We start from the raw sequence: 18,222 nt of genomic DNA, 5'->3' as shown, positions 1-18,222 counted from the left end.
AGCCTGTTAGAATTTGAATAGGATGACAAGGAAGTGAACTAAAAACATCTAAGAGAATGTATGCTGGCGACCATAACAGAGTCAAAAATTCTGCGACTGCATACGAAACCGAATTAGATGAGTGACCTGTATAGATGTGCCCTCGTGAAGCATAGACAACGCATATGTCCAGCAGTGAACGCAAACAGGCTGATTGATTTATTGAAAGCATAGACAGACAATATCAGATAGATCCGTATTTATAAAGTAGAGGAGACAAAAAGGCGATGCTTATCTTATAATATAAAAAAGGTTGATATATTATTTAGTTTAAGGCTTTAGAACTTCCAACCTTAGACCACATCACCACAATTTGCACGTGCAAAAAGTACAAATGTAGGAGACAAATATAGTTGTTTTCTTAGGAACGAACGCTAAGATTGTCTTAGGCACAAACCGAACGTGACTTGCATGTTATTACCGAACAGAGGCCTATTCCGATGGAGCGGTCAGTCTATAGATATTTCATAATACTTGCGAACATTATTAGGTATTGTTTAAATACGGAAACACGCATGAACTGTAGGTACCTGATAGGGAGGAAGTTTTTAAAGAATTTGAATTTCTCCATATGTATCAACTGAACTTACGGAACGTGTAGGCTTGCCACACTAGATCAAATCTAATTTATTTTTCCAAATTGTGGGTAAATAACAGATAAGGATAGACCTGTTCACAGTCTACTACCACAGACTGTGCAAAAGTACAATGTTTCACTGATCATCAAAATGATAGGGGACACTAATAAATTTTATAAAAAAAAAATACTGATTAGGTATAATTTGTTTTATTTAAATACCATTGAAAATAAAACCATACGTACGTGAGTTAACTATAGGGATGTATTTGGTGTCGTGATAATAAACTAATGCCATCTAGTGTCGAGTAGACAAAGTCATATTATTGTTTTTTTCAGGATCCAAGTGCGTCTGGTGCGGTTCAGATTGCCGAGTTCCCGGGGCACACGCATGGAGTTAATTGTGTAGTAAGTATTATTTCTATAGTTATTTTAAAGGGCTATTGCAATTAGGGCATGTCATAACTAGCAATAGGCATGCTAGTTCAGCATGCCTTCTGTTTTAAGACCTTCTTGTTGTGGTATGGACTACATTTAAATTATAAACAATCATTATTTTCAGGCGTTCTCAACATCTTCCAAGTATCTGGTGTCGGTCGGTTCGCAACATGACATGATAGTTAATGTTTGGGACTGGCGCGCCAATCTGAAACTTGCAAGCAATAAGGTAAACTTCTAAATCTAAGTTTTTTCATATTTTCTAAAATTCTAAATTTTAAATTACATCAGCAAGGAACAACTTATTTTGCTATAATCCCGTAAAAACTAGATCTTTTATAGAGATGAGTGCTCCCTGACCACTTTTTCTTTCTTTGTCTCTTTATTGTTACAACTTTCTGGAACAAAAAAAAAAATATGGTACAATGTGCAGAATGCGTTATATGCCACCGTCTTCCCTCCTGTTACTCTACAAAAATAGGAAAAGCATACAATATGCGACACCACCAAATCCTTCTCTTTAAATTCTATACAGATCAATCTGGTTCCAGCTGATTATAGCAAAATAATCTTGTTGATCCTTGAGTATCAAGGAATTTTGCAGAGTAATGATTCTATCCAGCACAAAATACTTCCTTTAATGTCACTTACTGTGAATTTTAGTCGGTATAAAAATGTGGACCAATGAGAATTGCGATATCTTAATGATTTGGTATGCATAATGTAACAAGACCATTTTCATCATTTTTCAGGTATCATCTCGAGTTAAAGCAGTCAGTTTCTCAGAAAGTGGGAACTACTTCGTAACAGTCGGCTTTAGGCATGTGAAGTTTTGGTATCTGGAATATTCAAGAAATGCTAAGGTTAGTTATGTTATTTTGCTCAACCTAATTATTATAATACTCTGTCAAAGAACACTGAAACTAATATAAGTCAGTATCTCTATACTATTCAAACAATGACTTTATTATATAGCAAGATCCTAGAATTTGCAGTTATAAAATTGTTATCAGTGGTATTATGCAAACATTAAATATATTTTGTTTGTACTGATAAGCTAGACAGTAATAGAGTTATCTACATGATTAATATGATTCTCATTAGTTAATGCAACTTTTTGATTATTATATTGCGTAATTCATGAAATCTAATTCGTCGTGATAATATCATTATTCATAACCACATGTAAACGCAATTTCAATCAGCTTAATTTGTTATCATTAAAATGTCTTCAATATGTGATTAAATTTTTGATAGGAGAGTAGCGTAGTGTCCAAAACACAGCAATCGATTATGCTGGGCTAAGTAACTATTGATCCCTTTGAGATGTGAGGCTTTGGGTCCGAATGTGACCTTTATCGGCGGCTATTCGCCGGAGTGACCGATATGGAGCGCCCTTCTGGCGTTAGCTTTCCTCTCCAAATTTAATATGGCCATCTTCAAGTTAAGAGTAAATAGGTATCTTCTAGGCTAGCGCGCCCCATCTTAGGCTGCATCATTACATGCTAGCGGGTCTGATTCATTGTTGATTTATTTAATTATGTCACACTTAATAAAAATTGTCTAAGTCTAAGAATCGAAAACATACTCAAACTGAAAGAAAAAAATAAGCCTAATCGAAAATAGCCTCGAAAATGATCAAGTCGCGCCAACTTCGATCGATCAAAGCAACGAAAGCAACAAAACGATCAAGCCCACGACATTATTATCTCAAGAAAACTCCCCTATCACTGAAAATAATAGGTCACGATTCCGAACTCTATGAAATACTTTGACAAACATTTATTAGTCAGACGATATTGTAGCATTGATCACATCAAGGGAGACATTTTATTCTGAGCTGCTATGGCCAGTTGAGAAACAAATAAAATCACAATATATATATTTCTTCACAGTTTAAAGAACCTGTACCTCTGATGGGGAGGTCGGCCATCCTCGGCGAGCAAAAAGACAATGAGTTCTGTGACGTCGTATGCGGTCGAGGCGAGGCGGCCGACAGCACGTATGCCATCACAAGGGGAGGGTTGCTGTGCGAATTCAACAGCAGAAGGTTGCTGGACAAGTGGGTGGAGTTGCGGGTAAGAGATGACTTTAGTCCTTATTTCCAGCTCTCACAGCTCTATAACAAAATCATTTAATCAAAGTAGATACGAGGATTTGATAAGTAATTACGTAAACTTAAAATTAAAGCTACGAGGGTTCCAAACGCGCCCAGGTCTTAGAAGAGCCCAAAACAAACTCAGCCGGGTATTTTTTTTATTATAACCACTTCACAAAATCACTTACTAAAGCCCGGTATCCACCAGAGCAAAGATAAGTGGAGCATTACTAGTAAATAACGCCGTATTATCACATCATTTAAATAATATTAACACATAGGCTTTTTTTTATCCCGGAAATTCGGAAATTATTTCCCATGGGGTTTTAAAAACCTATATCAACACAAGCAAAGCTACGGGCATCAGCTAGTTAAATATATTTTTCAATAATTGTCTGTTTTGATACATGTAGCGCCATCTGTTGGTGAGTAGTGAAATTGCTAACTAAAATCAATTGACCAGCTGTTATTATTTCAAGGGGTAGTGAAAATTACTATGTATGTATACTAAACTAAAAAAAGAGCTTACAGTATAATGAGCGTATAATACACTGGACAGCAAATAAACCGGGCCACCTGCTACCTTGGAAGTCTGATTCGATTTTCTCAAAAAGTATAAAACTTACAACTATCAAAATTGTACCTGCAGAAAGTGCATTTCATGATCATTAAAATGGATGGAAATTCATTGCGATTAATCAATTAATTAAGGGTTTATTAAGGATTTTACAAGGAAGAGTTGTTTTCCAGCCATGTTAATCGTAAGTAATCATGAAATGAAAACAAAAATTAAAGCCAGAAACAAAGATAAAATTTAAAAAAAGTTTTTGGTCAGTATTCAGTATTCCCTCCCCTTGCTCGGATAACTGCCAGCATCCTCGTATTCATCCACCTCACGAGCCTGACGATGAAATCTCGAGGAATTGCCTTCCAATACTCTTCAACTGCAATTCCCAGCTATGGAAGCCTTGTTGGAGCAGGTATCCGGGCTCGAACCCGACGTTTCAGCTCATCCCATAAGTGTTCTATCGGATTCAAGTCCGGGCTTCGAGCTGACCAGTCCATTGTACGAATGCCGACGTCCGATATCCAACTTCTGTTCTGCGAAATCGCCGCCTCAACGCAGTTCAAGTCCAATAAAGCCTGCGTGACGAACGCCAAGTGGTCATAAGCCCAGACGCCATCAGAAGGATACTTGTTGAATGGAACCTGACTCCAAAGAGAGCTGCAACAGGCCCAGCATTGACGGTAGCCCACCATGAAGCACGACTTGAATTTACTCGAGAGCATAGGGACTGGACGTTAGGACAGTGGGGTAATGTACTCTTCACTGATGAGACCAGGGTGAGTCTACATTGAAATGATCGACGTCTGAGACAATATCGTTGCCCCGGAGAACGTTATTCTCAGTGTTGCATCGAAGAAACTGTTGCTAATGGAGAAGGATCTGTAATGATCTGGGGCGGCATCTCGTTAACCGCATGTACAGCGTTAGTTTTCATCGAACCAGGGGGTTGTACACGTGGATTGATCTCATTGGTACATTACTGAAATCCTCGCACACCATGTGGTACCTTACGCAGGATATATCGCGCAGAATATGCCAGTTTATGCATCATAATGCACGACGTCACGTTATTCATGTGGTGACCCAGTATGTATGCGACGTGGGCATTCGTACAATGGACTGGCCAGCTCGAAGCTCGGACTTGAATCCGATAGAACCCTTATGGGATGAGCTGAAACGTCGGGTTCGGGCCCGAATATCGGCTCCAACAAGGCTTCCAGAGCTGCGAATCGCAATTGAAGAGGAGCGGAATGCAATTCCTTGAGATTTCATCGTCAGGCTCGTGAGGTGGATGAATACGAGGATGCTGGCAGTTATCCGAGCAAGGGGAGGGAATACTGAATACTGACCAAAAACTTTTTTTTAATTTTATCTTTGTTTCTGGCTTTAATTTTTGTTTTCATTTCATGATTACTTACGATTAACATGGCTGGAAAACGACTCTTCCTTGTAAAATCCTTAATAAACACTTAATTAATTGATTAATCGCAATGAATTTCCATTCATTTTAATCACCATGAAATGCACTTTCTGCAGGTATAATTTTGATAGTTGTAAGTTTTATACTTTTTGAGAAAATCGAATCAGACTTCCAAGGTAGTGGGTGGCCCGGTTTATTTGCTGTCCAGTGTATGTATGTATATTTTAATAAATTAGAGGTAGATACAAATAGCCAGTAGTTTGTTATTTAAATAGTGATATATATTTAGTGTTAAAATAGGAATCTTTCCAGGCTCATAACTTTAAAATCAATATTTTTTGCAATGTTTTATGTATCAATAAAAGTAGATAATGAGGAGACAAATCGATGTAGCACTTAGTTTTGAGCGTATAATATCAAATAATATCAGTAGGAGGGTGATCACTGATCACCCTCCTACGTTTGTATGAAGAAAACACCAGAAAGCACCTTAAAGAGTTTCTTAAAGAAGGGATCTCCATTTTTACATTTTCGTTCACAGACAACATCAGCCAACTGCATGGCGATAGGATCGGAGTACATATTCGTTGGATGCGCGGAAGGCATCGTGCGATGTTTCGCGCCCGCGTCGCTGCGATACGTCACTACGCTGCCTCGGACCCACTACCTCGGCGTCGATGTCGCGCAGGGACATAATATTAAGTAAGTTACTATAGTACGCGACCGGTCGAGATGGCAATCAGGGTTGGGACGCCCCGCACACCCGCACAGCCCCCGCGCTAACCCGGTGCGCATTAGAGCTAATTAATTGTTTCGTTATATTCAAGTGATACTCAAACTGATAGATTTTATTAGTAACATTTCATTGCACAAATAATATTTTTTTAACCCCAGACCGGGACTTACTTCACAGTTTAGCAACCACACAGTAGGGTAACTAATGTATTTGTCGAGCAAATACATTTTTATAAGTACATATCTTTAAAGTAACAAAAATATTGTTTCAGCCATATGTTCAGTCAGCCAAACAACGCGAGGTACCCTGACGCAATAGCTTTGACCTACGACGAACGCAACCACAAGCTGACCTGTGTATACAACGACCACAGTTTATATGTGTGGGATGTCAGAGATATTAAGAGGGTATGTATTGATAAAGTTTACTGTTCAAAAATTACTTTAGACCGTTCAGCTACATGGAAATGAATTATTTCATGATGTTATACTTTAATGATGACTTAAGCTGAGATCTATAGAGCGTACTCTGACTTTGCTCAGAATTAAGACACTGCTAAAAGGCGACAACGTTATAATGCTCACATCAATCTGTCACGTTTTAACTCTGACTTAAGTCTGAGCAAATTTAAAGTACGCTCTATAGATCTTAGCATACAAGTGCGTACTTGGACTTGGCTAAGACTTAAGTTTCAATTAAAACGAGACAGATTTATGCCTGCAATATAACGCTGTCTCAATTCAACAGTGTCTTAAGTTTGAGCAAACCCAAAATGCGCTCTATAGATCTCAACCTTCGGCTTACAATCCATTGGTGCAGAGTAAAATCAAAGTGACACATCATTTCTAAAATGTTTCAAGAATAGTAGAATTAATTTCAATATTAATCTGTTTAAAAATGTAAGCCCTAGTATTATCAACACACTAGGGTCTGTTCCAAGTGGATTTTCTGTATGAAACTTTTTAATTGGACGTTTTTTCGACAGGTAGGCAAATCACACTCAGCGCTATACCACTCTGCGTGTATATGGGGAGTGGACATGATCAGCCAGGGCCCCCTCGGCGCGGGGGCCTTCCTCTCTTGCTCCAGCGACGACACCGTGCGACTGTGGGCGCTCAAACCTAACGAAACTAATATTTATAGCAATGTAAGTGAGCAGTCACACTCAGCGTTATATCACTAAGTGTGTTTATGAAGAGTAAAAATGGTCAAACAGAGCCCCCTCTGCACAGAGATCTTCCTTTCTTGCTCTAGCGACAACACCGTGCGATTGTGGGTGCTCAAACCCCACCTAACTAATATTTATAGCAATGTAAATAAGCAGTCTGATGCAGTCGGCGTGTACGTGTAAAGTGAACATAATCAGTTAGGGCCCCCTCGGTGAAAGACAAGAAATTGACAAAGACAACTGATAACCCACTCCTCTTTAGCGCGACATATTCTTCTTCGCTTCATTATGAAATGGACCAATTTGTAAGCCTTGCCACTCAATATTTTGCAATCTAAAATATCTTCTCAAGGAAAAACTTTCACAATATCAATATAGTATTGAAACTAACATCAAAATATATATTAAAATTCAAATTTAACTGGACCATTTTATCTTATCAACAGGAACTAACCAAAGTACTGTATATTGACCCCGAGATGAAGTTCCTCAAGGATGTGGATCTGACGGCCACTAGTGATAAGGATAAGTCTAAGACCTACGACGACAAGACCGGTGTCAGGTACGTGTTTTCATTATATTAATACACTAGTTTATGCCCGCGACATCGTCCGCGTCAATTTATAGCACTTGGGGATAATGTAGCTATTTATCAGTGAAAGAATTTTTGGAAAGAAGTTTTGGATATTACATTCAAACAAACTTACAAACTATGTAACAATGTAAGTGTAGATTTTGAGTTTTATTGTTTTTTTTTTTTTTTTTTTTTTGGATTTTTTTGATTCAGATTTGGTCCAATGAAGTCTTGATCTCTATTAAAGGCTAGTGGAGCTATATAACAAAAACTTTAAATTTCCTTGTTAGCTCGCCATTCATAACTTTAGTATTATATACAAATAAATATACTTAAGGGGCATGAGACGGGCCTGCCCTCGAATATCAAATTTAATTTGGTTTTTCGCAATTTGTAAACTAATATGACAACGTAGGCTTATGGTATTTTAATTGCGATAATGGCAGTAACATCCTCATAGGTTTATATAAAAATCTTTACTTGAAATGATCCAGTTTAAGAAATTAATTCTAGTATCGACTATTCTCACAAATTAGTAGTTATAGGAGTCTTCCACTATCTTTTTTAGTATCAACCTGTATAACATAAATTTATTTTCAGATGTGTGCGTGTATCGCCTTGCGGGCGACACATAGCGGCGGGCGACCGAGCGGGAAACGTGTGGATATACGACAGCTCGGGGACTCTGTTACACACGCTCGAGGCGCACGACGCGGAAGTTTTATGCCTCGAGTATGCGGCTTCGCCTCGATTACTTGCCTCGGCTTCGAGGGACCGCCTTGTGCATGTTTTTCTAGTTGAACGGGTGAGTGTGTCAGATACAAAAGTACAGTAATTACAGTGCCCAGCAGGAAATATTGTACATCAACCTTTAGAAAGAGATAGCGGTTTCGTAGAGCGTTGTCTCTGTTCATAAGACCAAACATAACGTCACATAGGTATGAGTGACAGAGACAATGCTCTACGAAATCCTTTTCTAAAGGTCGATGTACTGCCGATTTTCCCGCCGACTTCTGTACCACTTATAAGTTACGCCACAATGTACTGCCTCGAAATCTTATTTTTGAATGGCACGAAAAGCTAAGGTCGCCGTTTATTTTTAAGTGTATCCTGTATTTTTTATACTTTGTAATATTATTTAGCAATAAAGATGATTAAATAAATAAATATAATTCAAACAGTTCAGTTCAGTTCAATTTTTAATTTTTCTAAATATATTTGTTTTGTTTCAGGGCTACCAAATCCTACAGACACTAGATGAGCACTCGTCTTCCATCACGGCAGTTAGATTCTTAAGTTCCGGCAGCGGCTTACAGATGGTGTCGTGCGGCGCGGACAAAACTATACTGTTTAGGCAACTTAGAACTGTGAGTTATATACTATTTACTATACAGTTCATTTAGATTCATGTTAGACTGCATTGTCTGACTTATTATCAGGGTTACCTCACCCTTATAATAAGTCAGACAATGGAAGCACTAAGTTCCACTAAGTCACCCTATAAAAAAAAATGTTTTAAATTGTTCCTCTCTTTTCTATAGTGGTTATTTTTCCGCCTTATTATTAGTAGTTAAATAATAACAAATGTATATCCGTTTCTTGTTCAGACGCAAGACGGCAGTTACCAGTTTGCGCGAGGACAGAACGTGTCGGGAAGAACGACGCTCTACGATATGGAAGTCGACGCGGGCGGAAGGCATATACTGACTGCTTGTCAGGTAAGCGTGTTTTCTGTTCTGACAGACTAGTTGATACTCAGAATTTCGTTCGCGTGGATTTAGGTTTTAAAAATCCCGTGAAACTCTGATTTCCTGGGACAAAAATGTCACTCTCCAGATCTTTAACCCATGCAAAAAATCACGTCAATGCGTGGCTCCGTTGCGACGTGACTGAAGGACAAACTAAGAAACCAACAAACAAACAAACACACTATCGTATTTATAATATGAGTAGTGATGATATGGGTAGTGACTAGACGATGCCCGCAACTTCGTTCGCATGAATTTAGAATTTAGATTTAGAGTGCACCAATGGGCTAGGAAAGAATATGAAGTCAAAGAGAAATCGACCATTCTTATTCATCTGTTTATAGATTCGTTCAATATATCAGTTCGTTTGCTTCTAGGATCGCAACGTCCGTGTATACAGCGCAGCGCACGGCAGGCATACGAAAACCTTCCGAGGGACTACGGCCGAAGATGGCACCCTAATAAAGGTAGTTATTTAAGCAAAACATAGTTCATAAACAGGCCAGATTTTGTGAAAGTTTCTATCGTGATTTGAAATCTATTAAGTAGTCATATTTAGCATAGAATTTGGTGATGAATAATATTTTAGGGTTCCGTACCTCAAAAAACAGAACCATTATAGGATCACTTTGTTGTCTGTCTGTCCGTCTGTCTGTCTGTCGTGTCTTTCAAGAAAACCTATAGGGTACTTCCCATTGACCTAGAATTCTGTAATTCGGCAGGTAGTTTACTTTGTTCATTCTAAAACTTTACTTGTACATTCTAATACTGATTTTTATTTATTTTTAAGCATAATAGTTTTTGGTACATCGTGCAAAATGTCGGAAACATACCCGAGTACGAAAGCCTCTGTGCGCGAGTCTGACTCGAACTTGGACGGTTTTTCTAATGGCTGGGCTATAATAGTATTGGCAGATTTAATTTTCAGTGTTTTGTCTTTTTGTAACTGTTATAAACTTTCATCTGTTTGGTATCCAGGTGGCATTGGATAGTAGTGGGATCTACTTGGCTACCTCAAGTACGGACAAAATCCTCAGTGTATACGACTATTACTCCGGCGAATGCATGGCTACTATGTATGGCCATTCTGAAATCGTCACTGGACTGAGGTAAGGAGAGGGTAGTTGAGTGCCTTCCATTCATGAAAATCATGTATTAATTTAACAAATTCTCATATTTTATGACTGACAGGCAGGTTATCATAAAGATGAGATGAGTATTAAATATTAATCAAAACTTGGATATCAAAGTGAATAGAACACACTATCAGATCCGTCAGCTTTCGCTTTTATATATTTAGAAGAAGAAAGTTACGAGACACCTTAAAGATTGCATTTGTCTCTTAATTTCCTTTAACTCATTTCCCTGAAAGAGTGTATAGTTGGCAACCTATGTAACACCTGGAAGATCTTTTCTAAGTTCACTCAAAACGGTCGGCATTTAAGATTTGCAGTAAAAAATTGCATATGTCATACTTTCCTGTTAACTCGTTTCCCTGAACAGGGTATTGGCAATATATTATATGTAATACCTGGATGATGTTTCTAGGTTCACTCCAGACTGTCAGCATCTAATATCGGCGTCGGGTGACGGCTGTATTTTCGTATGGCGCGTGCCGCACGACATGGTGGTGACCATGAGAGCGCGCCTCGCACAACAGGCGATACGGCAGGGAAGGTAATGAATAAAAAACCTACATGCTAAATCCCAAGTTCCTAGACTCTGTGGTTTAGAGCTGAATTGTTGTGTTTGATTTGTTAGTCCTATGTTTGAAGAATCTGTGCACCACACCTTAGATTTTACATTTAAAGTTTAATTTATTACAAGAACTACTGTAAGTCACCAGAGTTTGATTTGATATATTAAAAAAATAAATGTGATTTTAAGTATTCATCATACTGATTTTATGATGTAAAAAATATAAATGTATTTTTTTTATAGGAAAGTGGCGCCCACAAATGGGGTGTCGGGATTGGAGAGCGAAACGGACTCGCATCTCGGATCGCCTCCGCAAGAACTTGTAGAGGAAGACAAATTCACTACGCCCCTTGTGCCGGATTATACGTAAGTCTTATAACATCTGTTAGGAAAGAAAGAAACGTTTATATTTGCGGTACACTGTACAAGTGATCACACTATCAAACTTATCACACTAATATTGTAAAGGCGAAAGTTTGTGTGTATGTGTATGTGTGTGTGATTTTATTGGTCTAAAATTATCTTCGCATTATTGCCTTTCTGATGATACTGATTTGGGGCACAACGGTCTTGGATGGTTTCAAAGTCAATATTGGTCATAGCTAGAAACATTTCCATATCTCCCATATGGATTATTAAGTACGTATTACATTTTCAGGCTACGAATAGGCCGTTTACCTTCCTGGGCAAAGAAGAGCCTGGGTGATGAGTTATCTGCGGATTCCCCACGGCCCGCGCCCGGCCAAATGCCTCCACAACCGCCTACTAGAGGGAAGTGGGCTACTAGAATATTTCCTAATCCTGGTAAGAAGTGATTGCCATTCATATCTTGTGAGTGTAAATTCAAGTAAAAGCTCTTTAGGCGCGATTTAAGGCTGGTTTTTGGATAGAAGAAAGGTTTAAAGAACGTTACTTGGTCGCCAAATAGAACAACTGTTATGAGGCTGCCATCATTTATCGAGATGTTTTACAGTACCAAGGAGTTAGTATCATAAATTAAAAGCTCTATTTATTAATAAGGCAATGAAATCCCGCGATCGTTGAGTTCGACAAACATCTTTAAACTAAACTAAAATAACGTGGTTAAATGTATGGCTATCCTTTTCATAGAAAGGATAGCACTACATTTAGATCTTTTAGTTTAGGGATTGTGTATAACAGAATTAGCCATAACTTTTAACTTATTTTTGCAGATAAACGCGGTGATTCCGATGGGTCTAAAGACAGTTCTATCGACAGTGGTACGGACACAAGGTATAATGACAAGCGAAGAGAGCCGGGAGGCAAGCAGGTATGTATTGTTTATCCGATAACACAAATAATGTGTGTCGTTTATATGTGTGTGTGATGTAGTATTGTGAAAATTAATGAAAAAATTGTATATAGAAGCAAAAAACTTTTAATTTTTATTGAAGCAAAACTTCATTAGGTTGAAAGATTGCTTGAGAGAACTTTTTTCGTACTGAAGTAACTTTCAAACGTCATTTCTGCCGAAAATGGCCGCCAAAAAAATACCTAGCTGTTTTGAGGCCGCCATCGTTAATCGAGGTGGTACCTAATAGTGTCATAGATTATTTTTTTAACTACATAATAATTATGATAAAAAACCTTGTGACAACTCTATTATTCTATTTTTTATTTTTATTTTTTTTATAGTTCGATTTTTTTTAACAAGCAAAAAGTCATGAAAAAGGTATAATTAGGTACCTATGTAAAATTTTATTTCCATATAATGTGCACTTCTTGCTTTTATGGATGCACAGAATGTTTTATTTTTATTGCAAAATTATATTTTAATTTAGCAGATAATAATTTGCATTTTAATTATTTAGCAGTTAATTTAGTTAAAATTATTTTATTTATGATTTTAGAACAAAAAGTATCCTACTTTTCCTGCACAAATAATGTGTACAGTTGTTTAACATAATATAGTCACTAACTTGTGCTGTCTAATCACTCACAAAAGCATTGTGGTGGAGGTTTATATTTGTATTTTTTTTATAACTGTTATTTTCCTTTGTACATTAAAGTATGTGAAACATCTGAACATTACATTAAATGTTTTGTATATTTGTATGCAATGTAATATTTGGATGTAAAGGTTTTGGTTAATTTTATTTTGGTGCGCTTTGAATTTCATTTTATTTTTTATTTGATTAATTTACTGAGCCAAAAAGAGAAAATATAGAGATTCGGTTCTTAACACGTATGATTAAGGTTAAAATGTCCAAAGTTAACAAACCCTCACTTGTGCAACCCGTTTGCTTTTATTGACGGTTAATGGTTGGTAACCGTAACGTAACTTTGACCACTTGTCATTCAACCTGATTGGACAGATTCGATGGCACGTTTGTAAACTTCAGTTACGCTGAATGTCGGATATAGGTCAAATATCAATGAAATTCAATGCGCACCCCAAACATACAAATCTCACAAGGTTGTGGTCCTTATTCCATACAAAATAGAGGCCGAAATCGCTCAACTTATCCCAACTGCGTGGCGTTGAGGCGCTCTTCCGAAATTTTGACGCCACCATGAAAACAACGTACGATATCTTGTCAATATCGCCGAGGGTCGAGAAGGTTTTACTTTTCTATAATTTCGCATTGTGTTTGATTTTCGCTTTTTCGATTATTGCATTAATTGTGATGTTTGTTCGTTCAGCAATTTTGATTTCACACGTTTGTCGCATTTTGTTTTGATTTTGTTCGCATTTGGCATCGTGTGTGTCACTTGTTTGCAATCACATCATTATTATCATTTTAAAATTTGTTTGAAAGGAATTTAAAAAATTATGTGGAGATTAAACTAATTTAATCACTGGATTCCATATATTTCTTGTGAATAAGTTAATATAATATCCACCTAAATTTTTGTCTTTGTTTCGAACAACTCAGCGTTAGATTACTAGATTGCGTTGTTTCTTATATCGTAATTAGTAAATTGAGTAAATGAAAATAAGTAGTACCTACCTAATTAAAAAAAAGGGAAAATGACTGCTTTGCCACATTATTATTTTTTTCAAAAAAAAAAATTATAGCCAGTATCACTCGGAATGATATAAGGATTCTAACGATACCCGATACATCTTGATCTTTTCAAGCATTTAAAAGTTATGGCGGAACAAAGAAACTGAAATACATACATTTTTGTGCAGACGCCGTATAAAAATCGTACATCAAATTGTTAAGCTGGTGTCAAATTAGGTAAGGCTTGTTATTCGACGAGCCGTAATCGTGTTTAGTAGAATCACGGGCATCATTTTTATTTAAAATACGGACCCTAAAAATTACCATCAAATGTTACGCAGTTTTGGTTACCGGTTAGTGCTTTGAAAAACTCATGCGCTTTTGTCACATCATTCGCTTTCACTGTATTTACGCTTATTCATAAAGTATTCGCTTGATTATTATGTACGTTGCGCATATCTCAGTACGCTAAAAATCCTTTGTAATTATGTAACACATATTATAATTAAGAATTCTACGCTTTATTCAGATGGATGCAGTATTAAAAAATGAATAGGGAAAGTTAGCTTGATAAATGATATACGAGAAAAATAATATTTTAACTGAACTTAATATTTTAACTGGTAATGCTTTTATAGGGGACGTATTGTATTGGCAAATATTAATTTGCTTGCTTAATGTAAAAATGTTCGCAACTGATATCATCAGCGCACGCACATCGTTTATTTAAATCACAATAACATTAATATTTACGGTTTAATTAATATTTTTATACCTACGCTTTTTTTTTATTTTAGTTCAAATTTAATTTTTGCGGCAATTGTAGGTGACGTTAAATTTATCGAAAAATCGAACGACGGACGCGCGAACGCGTCACCACACAGACGACTCCTCCCTCGGCAGTTTTAAATTTGAGGTTTGATTTTATTTTCATTTTGTTTAAGGCGCTGTGGTTAGCTAAGTTTTCTTCTCTCTCGCACATTCTAACATTTTCAATGATTGTGAAAGGATTGGGTACACTTTTTACAAATGTGGCTCGGCCAAGTTCTAAGCAATAAAATTACGTTCATTTTAGACATATAGGGAGATAGTTTTGATAGAGAAAAATGGCGATGAAAAATACTCAATGTTTTCCCAATTTTTCTCTATAAATAACTTAATAATATTTGAATACTATACTAATTATAATAATATTTAAATACTACTAATGTTACAGTAAAAATACTAAAATAAACATAAATTCTGACTTGCCGAGCCACATTTGTTAAAAGTGTACTGATTCTTTCACAATCATTGAAAATGTTAGAATGTACGAGAGAGAAGGAAACTTAGCTAAACCATGGCGACTTAAGTTTTATTTTTTGTTATTTTAACCTATTAAGTTGTGACTGAGGTAGGTGTCAATAATTTATAGTATTACTAAAATCCTGTGAAAACGCTTTGATTTTCAAAAGTAAAAGTAGCCTATGTTATTCTCCAGGTATTTAACTATAAGGATTCAATAAATCTTGTCAATCCGTTGCTCCGTTGAGACGTGATTAAAAGACAAACCAACAAACGAAAGTAAAAACATACTTTCGCATTTATAATATGGGCAGTGATTTGGGTAGTAATTAAGCTAGCTTTAATTAGGTTTCGTTAGAGTAGCCTTCGTTGACCGAACTTTTTTAACACGTGTTAAAAAGCGTCGTATGAAACACAAGCTAAATTCAATTCAATGCTCACCGCAGAGGGTTGAACTTACGACACTGCGACAAAAACTCTAACATGTTAGCCATTTAGTAAATCCACTTGTATGACGTTTTTTCCATCCGGGTGAACGAAGGCTCATGTTCTTACCGAGAAATCTCCATTCTTCTTTTTCAATATCTTATGGTATCTTGTAGTTCAATAGTGAAAAGGGGACGGACAGTTATTGGCACACTCTAAATTTTATACTATGCAAAATTTCAACCAACTTATTTTAGGCACTTTTGTTACTTTTCGTGTTGTTTGTACCTGACATGACAATCAATCACTACTTACCTTCTGTGGCCCCTTGTGTAGCGCCTCAGGGTGTACGATTGTTTCCCAGGACTAGGTGGATGTTTCCTTTATACATTAAAGCGGGGCAATAGCAGATTTAGGGCTTTTTTTTTTTTGAGTGTTATTACTTAAAATACCTAAGAAAGTAAGCTAAATCTCGATAAACAAAATCGCGATACATACACACGCTCTCAATAAAATTGTTCACAATTTTCGCTTTATTTTCAGGACCAAGAGTCGACGGAACACGACGGCGATATTGAAGATATCTCGGACGGTGAGAGGACATCGTCGTCAGAAAGCAGAAACAGACCCACCTACTATCCCGGCAACAATGACGACGAGACTGCGAGGTTAGTGGCTTAAACAGTTTTATTTTGCTTCAATTTCGTATGAAATAGCCGCTCCTGGCACGACGAAAAAATTGAAAAACGCTTGCGTAATTTGCATCTGAGATCACCAAAGAGTCACCGAAGCCAGCTTTGACGACTTTATTATAAAAACCATTTTACAGTTCGACAAGGCTCTTTTGGCGCGTGGCCAAAATCGGAAGTAAAGCCGCCATCTAGAGAATGGCACTTGTTGATAGTTCACTGTGTCGGCATAAAGCGACAACTGCGCCCTCACTCAAGTGCCAAAAGAGCCCTGTCGGACTGTAATAATTTCGAAATGTAAAATAGCCAATTAATCCAATAGAAATTACCTTGCCCATACAATCTACATGTTATTTATTCCCTCACAGTAAGTTTATGGTGAACGCAATGGATCAGCTGGAGTTGCGGCAGTCTGTGCGGCGCGCGCGGCGCTGGGGAGCAGAGAACAGGCTCGACATCCCCGCCGCCTCGGCCTCGCTCAGCGGCTCACCGCACGACTCCGAGGACGACGAGGTCAGTACCATTCATTGAGGGTGATGCTCCCTCACAGCAAGTCGTCTCGTGGATTTAGATTTTTGAAAATCCCGGGGGACCCATAGGTTTATTGAGTAGTTGAAACGTAAAAAGCAACAAATACATTTTTAGATTTCTTTGTCCAGGTATCGACACCATCAGGCGACAATGCGGAACGCAACCCACTGTCGGGCTCGTGTGAGTCTATCGACGCTGTGGGCCGGAGGGAAAGTTACATCAAGTCAGCCTTCGATAGTCTTAGTGGTCTAGAAGCGGACACACATGTCACCAGTGAGTAAAACAATAAAAAACTTGTATATAAAGTTCAGTTTTTTTAACAACTAATGACGCTCCATTTATGGAGAATTTTGTCTTATTTTTCAAGAAGAAGATATCTCGATAGTGCAGAAATGTTGTAAGCTCCTGACTATAAAAGTTCTTATGAAATGTAAGTCCAGCAGAAAGCTACCGAATAAATCTACATGCTCTGTGCTAGGCTGTGTGAATTTTCAACTACTATTTGACTGAAATCCGGCATCGATTTTTGCTAAAATTACGTATTGACGGCTACTTTATTATCTTTGCAGGTAACAACTCTTTATCAGCTCAACATTTGTCCCGCGGTCCAGCGCCGAGGGTGGACCCCGAGGCGGCCAGAAGACGAGAAGAACTACAAAGGAGGATATTAGAAACTAGGAGACAGCTAGAAAGTGTATGTATTTGTGCACTTTAATGTTTGGGTGGAATACAGGCGATGATAACGAATAGTCGTCTTGGAATTAAGTAATATTGCAGTTGTCAGTGATGAGTACCGAGTGAAATGAGCAGGAGCGTTTTCAGTAGGTTTTGAGAAGTGTTCATTACAAGTTGTCCTGTCATCCCGCACGACTAGCTCAAATTGTCATCCGACTAATAGTAGGAAGAGTGAAAATTAAAAATTGAGCTTTAATTTTGTCACCAGGTGGCGTTCCGATCGAATCTGAAATCGAGTCAATCCACCACAGATCTGTCGTACATCCCGGAGAAGGATGGCTCGCGACGCAATAGACCAGTCTCTATGGCCATACCGAGCAATTCCAGACCTTATGGTAAGTTATTACGTGGATGCATATTTTTTGCTATTGCTAATGTGGCTGGTTATAAAACAAGAATAAAATTTAAATATTAAAATATTTTAGATCATCTTATAATCAGCCACTATTTAACAAAATTGCTATGAAATCATTTTCATGTAATATCGTTAATGAAGCAATACACTGTTACTAACCACATGTATT

The 18,222-nt window shown here is 37.4% G+C and overlaps 1 protein-coding gene across 14 annotated transcripts in view; it reads left to right on the top strand.

Annotated features, from left to right (window-relative positions):
- The window catches only part of LOC123871043 (mitogen-activated protein kinase-binding protein 1), a 117,228-nt gene that overhangs the window by 82,627 nt on the left and 16,379 nt on the right, over positions 1-18,222 (top strand). For 10 of the 14 annotated variants that reach the window (XM_045914601.1, XM_045914599.1, XM_045914598.1 and 7 more), the window contains 24 exons: positions 956-1,024; positions 1,179-1,283; positions 1,807-1,917; positions 2,950-3,132; positions 5,682-5,842; positions 6,148-6,283; positions 6,862-7,023; positions 7,491-7,606; positions 8,219-8,423; positions 8,851-8,985; positions 9,226-9,336; positions 9,744-9,833; positions 10,345-10,475; positions 10,915-11,043; positions 11,308-11,430; positions 11,723-11,868; positions 12,258-12,355; positions 13,530-13,646; positions 14,860-14,949; positions 16,287-16,411; positions 16,801-16,945; positions 17,092-17,236; positions 17,533-17,657; positions 17,907-18,033. In XM_045914601.1, coding sequence (XP_045770557.1) covers positions 956-1,024; positions 1,179-1,283; positions 1,807-1,917; positions 2,950-3,132; positions 5,682-5,842; positions 6,148-6,283; positions 6,862-7,023; positions 7,491-7,606; positions 8,219-8,423; positions 8,851-8,985; positions 9,226-9,336; positions 9,744-9,833; positions 10,345-10,475; positions 10,915-11,043; positions 11,308-11,430; positions 11,723-11,868; positions 12,258-12,355; positions 13,530-13,646; positions 14,860-14,949; positions 16,287-16,411; positions 16,801-16,945; positions 17,092-17,236; positions 17,533-17,657; positions 17,907-18,033 — 3,085 coding nt within the window. The remainder of the gene's footprint in view (positions 1-955; positions 1,025-1,178; positions 1,284-1,806; positions 1,918-2,949; positions 3,133-5,681; positions 5,843-6,147; positions 6,284-6,861; positions 7,024-7,490; positions 7,607-8,218; positions 8,424-8,850; positions 8,986-9,225; positions 9,337-9,743; positions 9,834-10,344; positions 10,476-10,914; positions 11,044-11,307; positions 11,431-11,722; positions 11,869-12,257; positions 12,356-13,529; positions 13,647-14,859; positions 14,950-16,286; positions 16,412-16,800; positions 16,946-17,091; positions 17,237-17,532; positions 17,658-17,906; positions 18,034-18,222) is intronic. The other 4 variants (XM_045914603.1, XM_045914594.1, XM_045914604.1 and 1 more) reach the window with 2 other exon arrangements.

The sequence above is a fragment of the Maniola jurtina genome, chromosome 13 (assembly GCF_905333055.1).
Source record: "Maniola jurtina chromosome 13, ilManJurt1.1, whole genome shotgun sequence".
NCBI lineage: Eukaryota > Metazoa > Arthropoda > Insecta > Lepidoptera > Nymphalidae > Maniola > Maniola jurtina.
The sequence above is the reverse complement of the archived record's forward strand: the minus strand, read 5'-3'. Positions and strand labels throughout refer to the sequence as shown.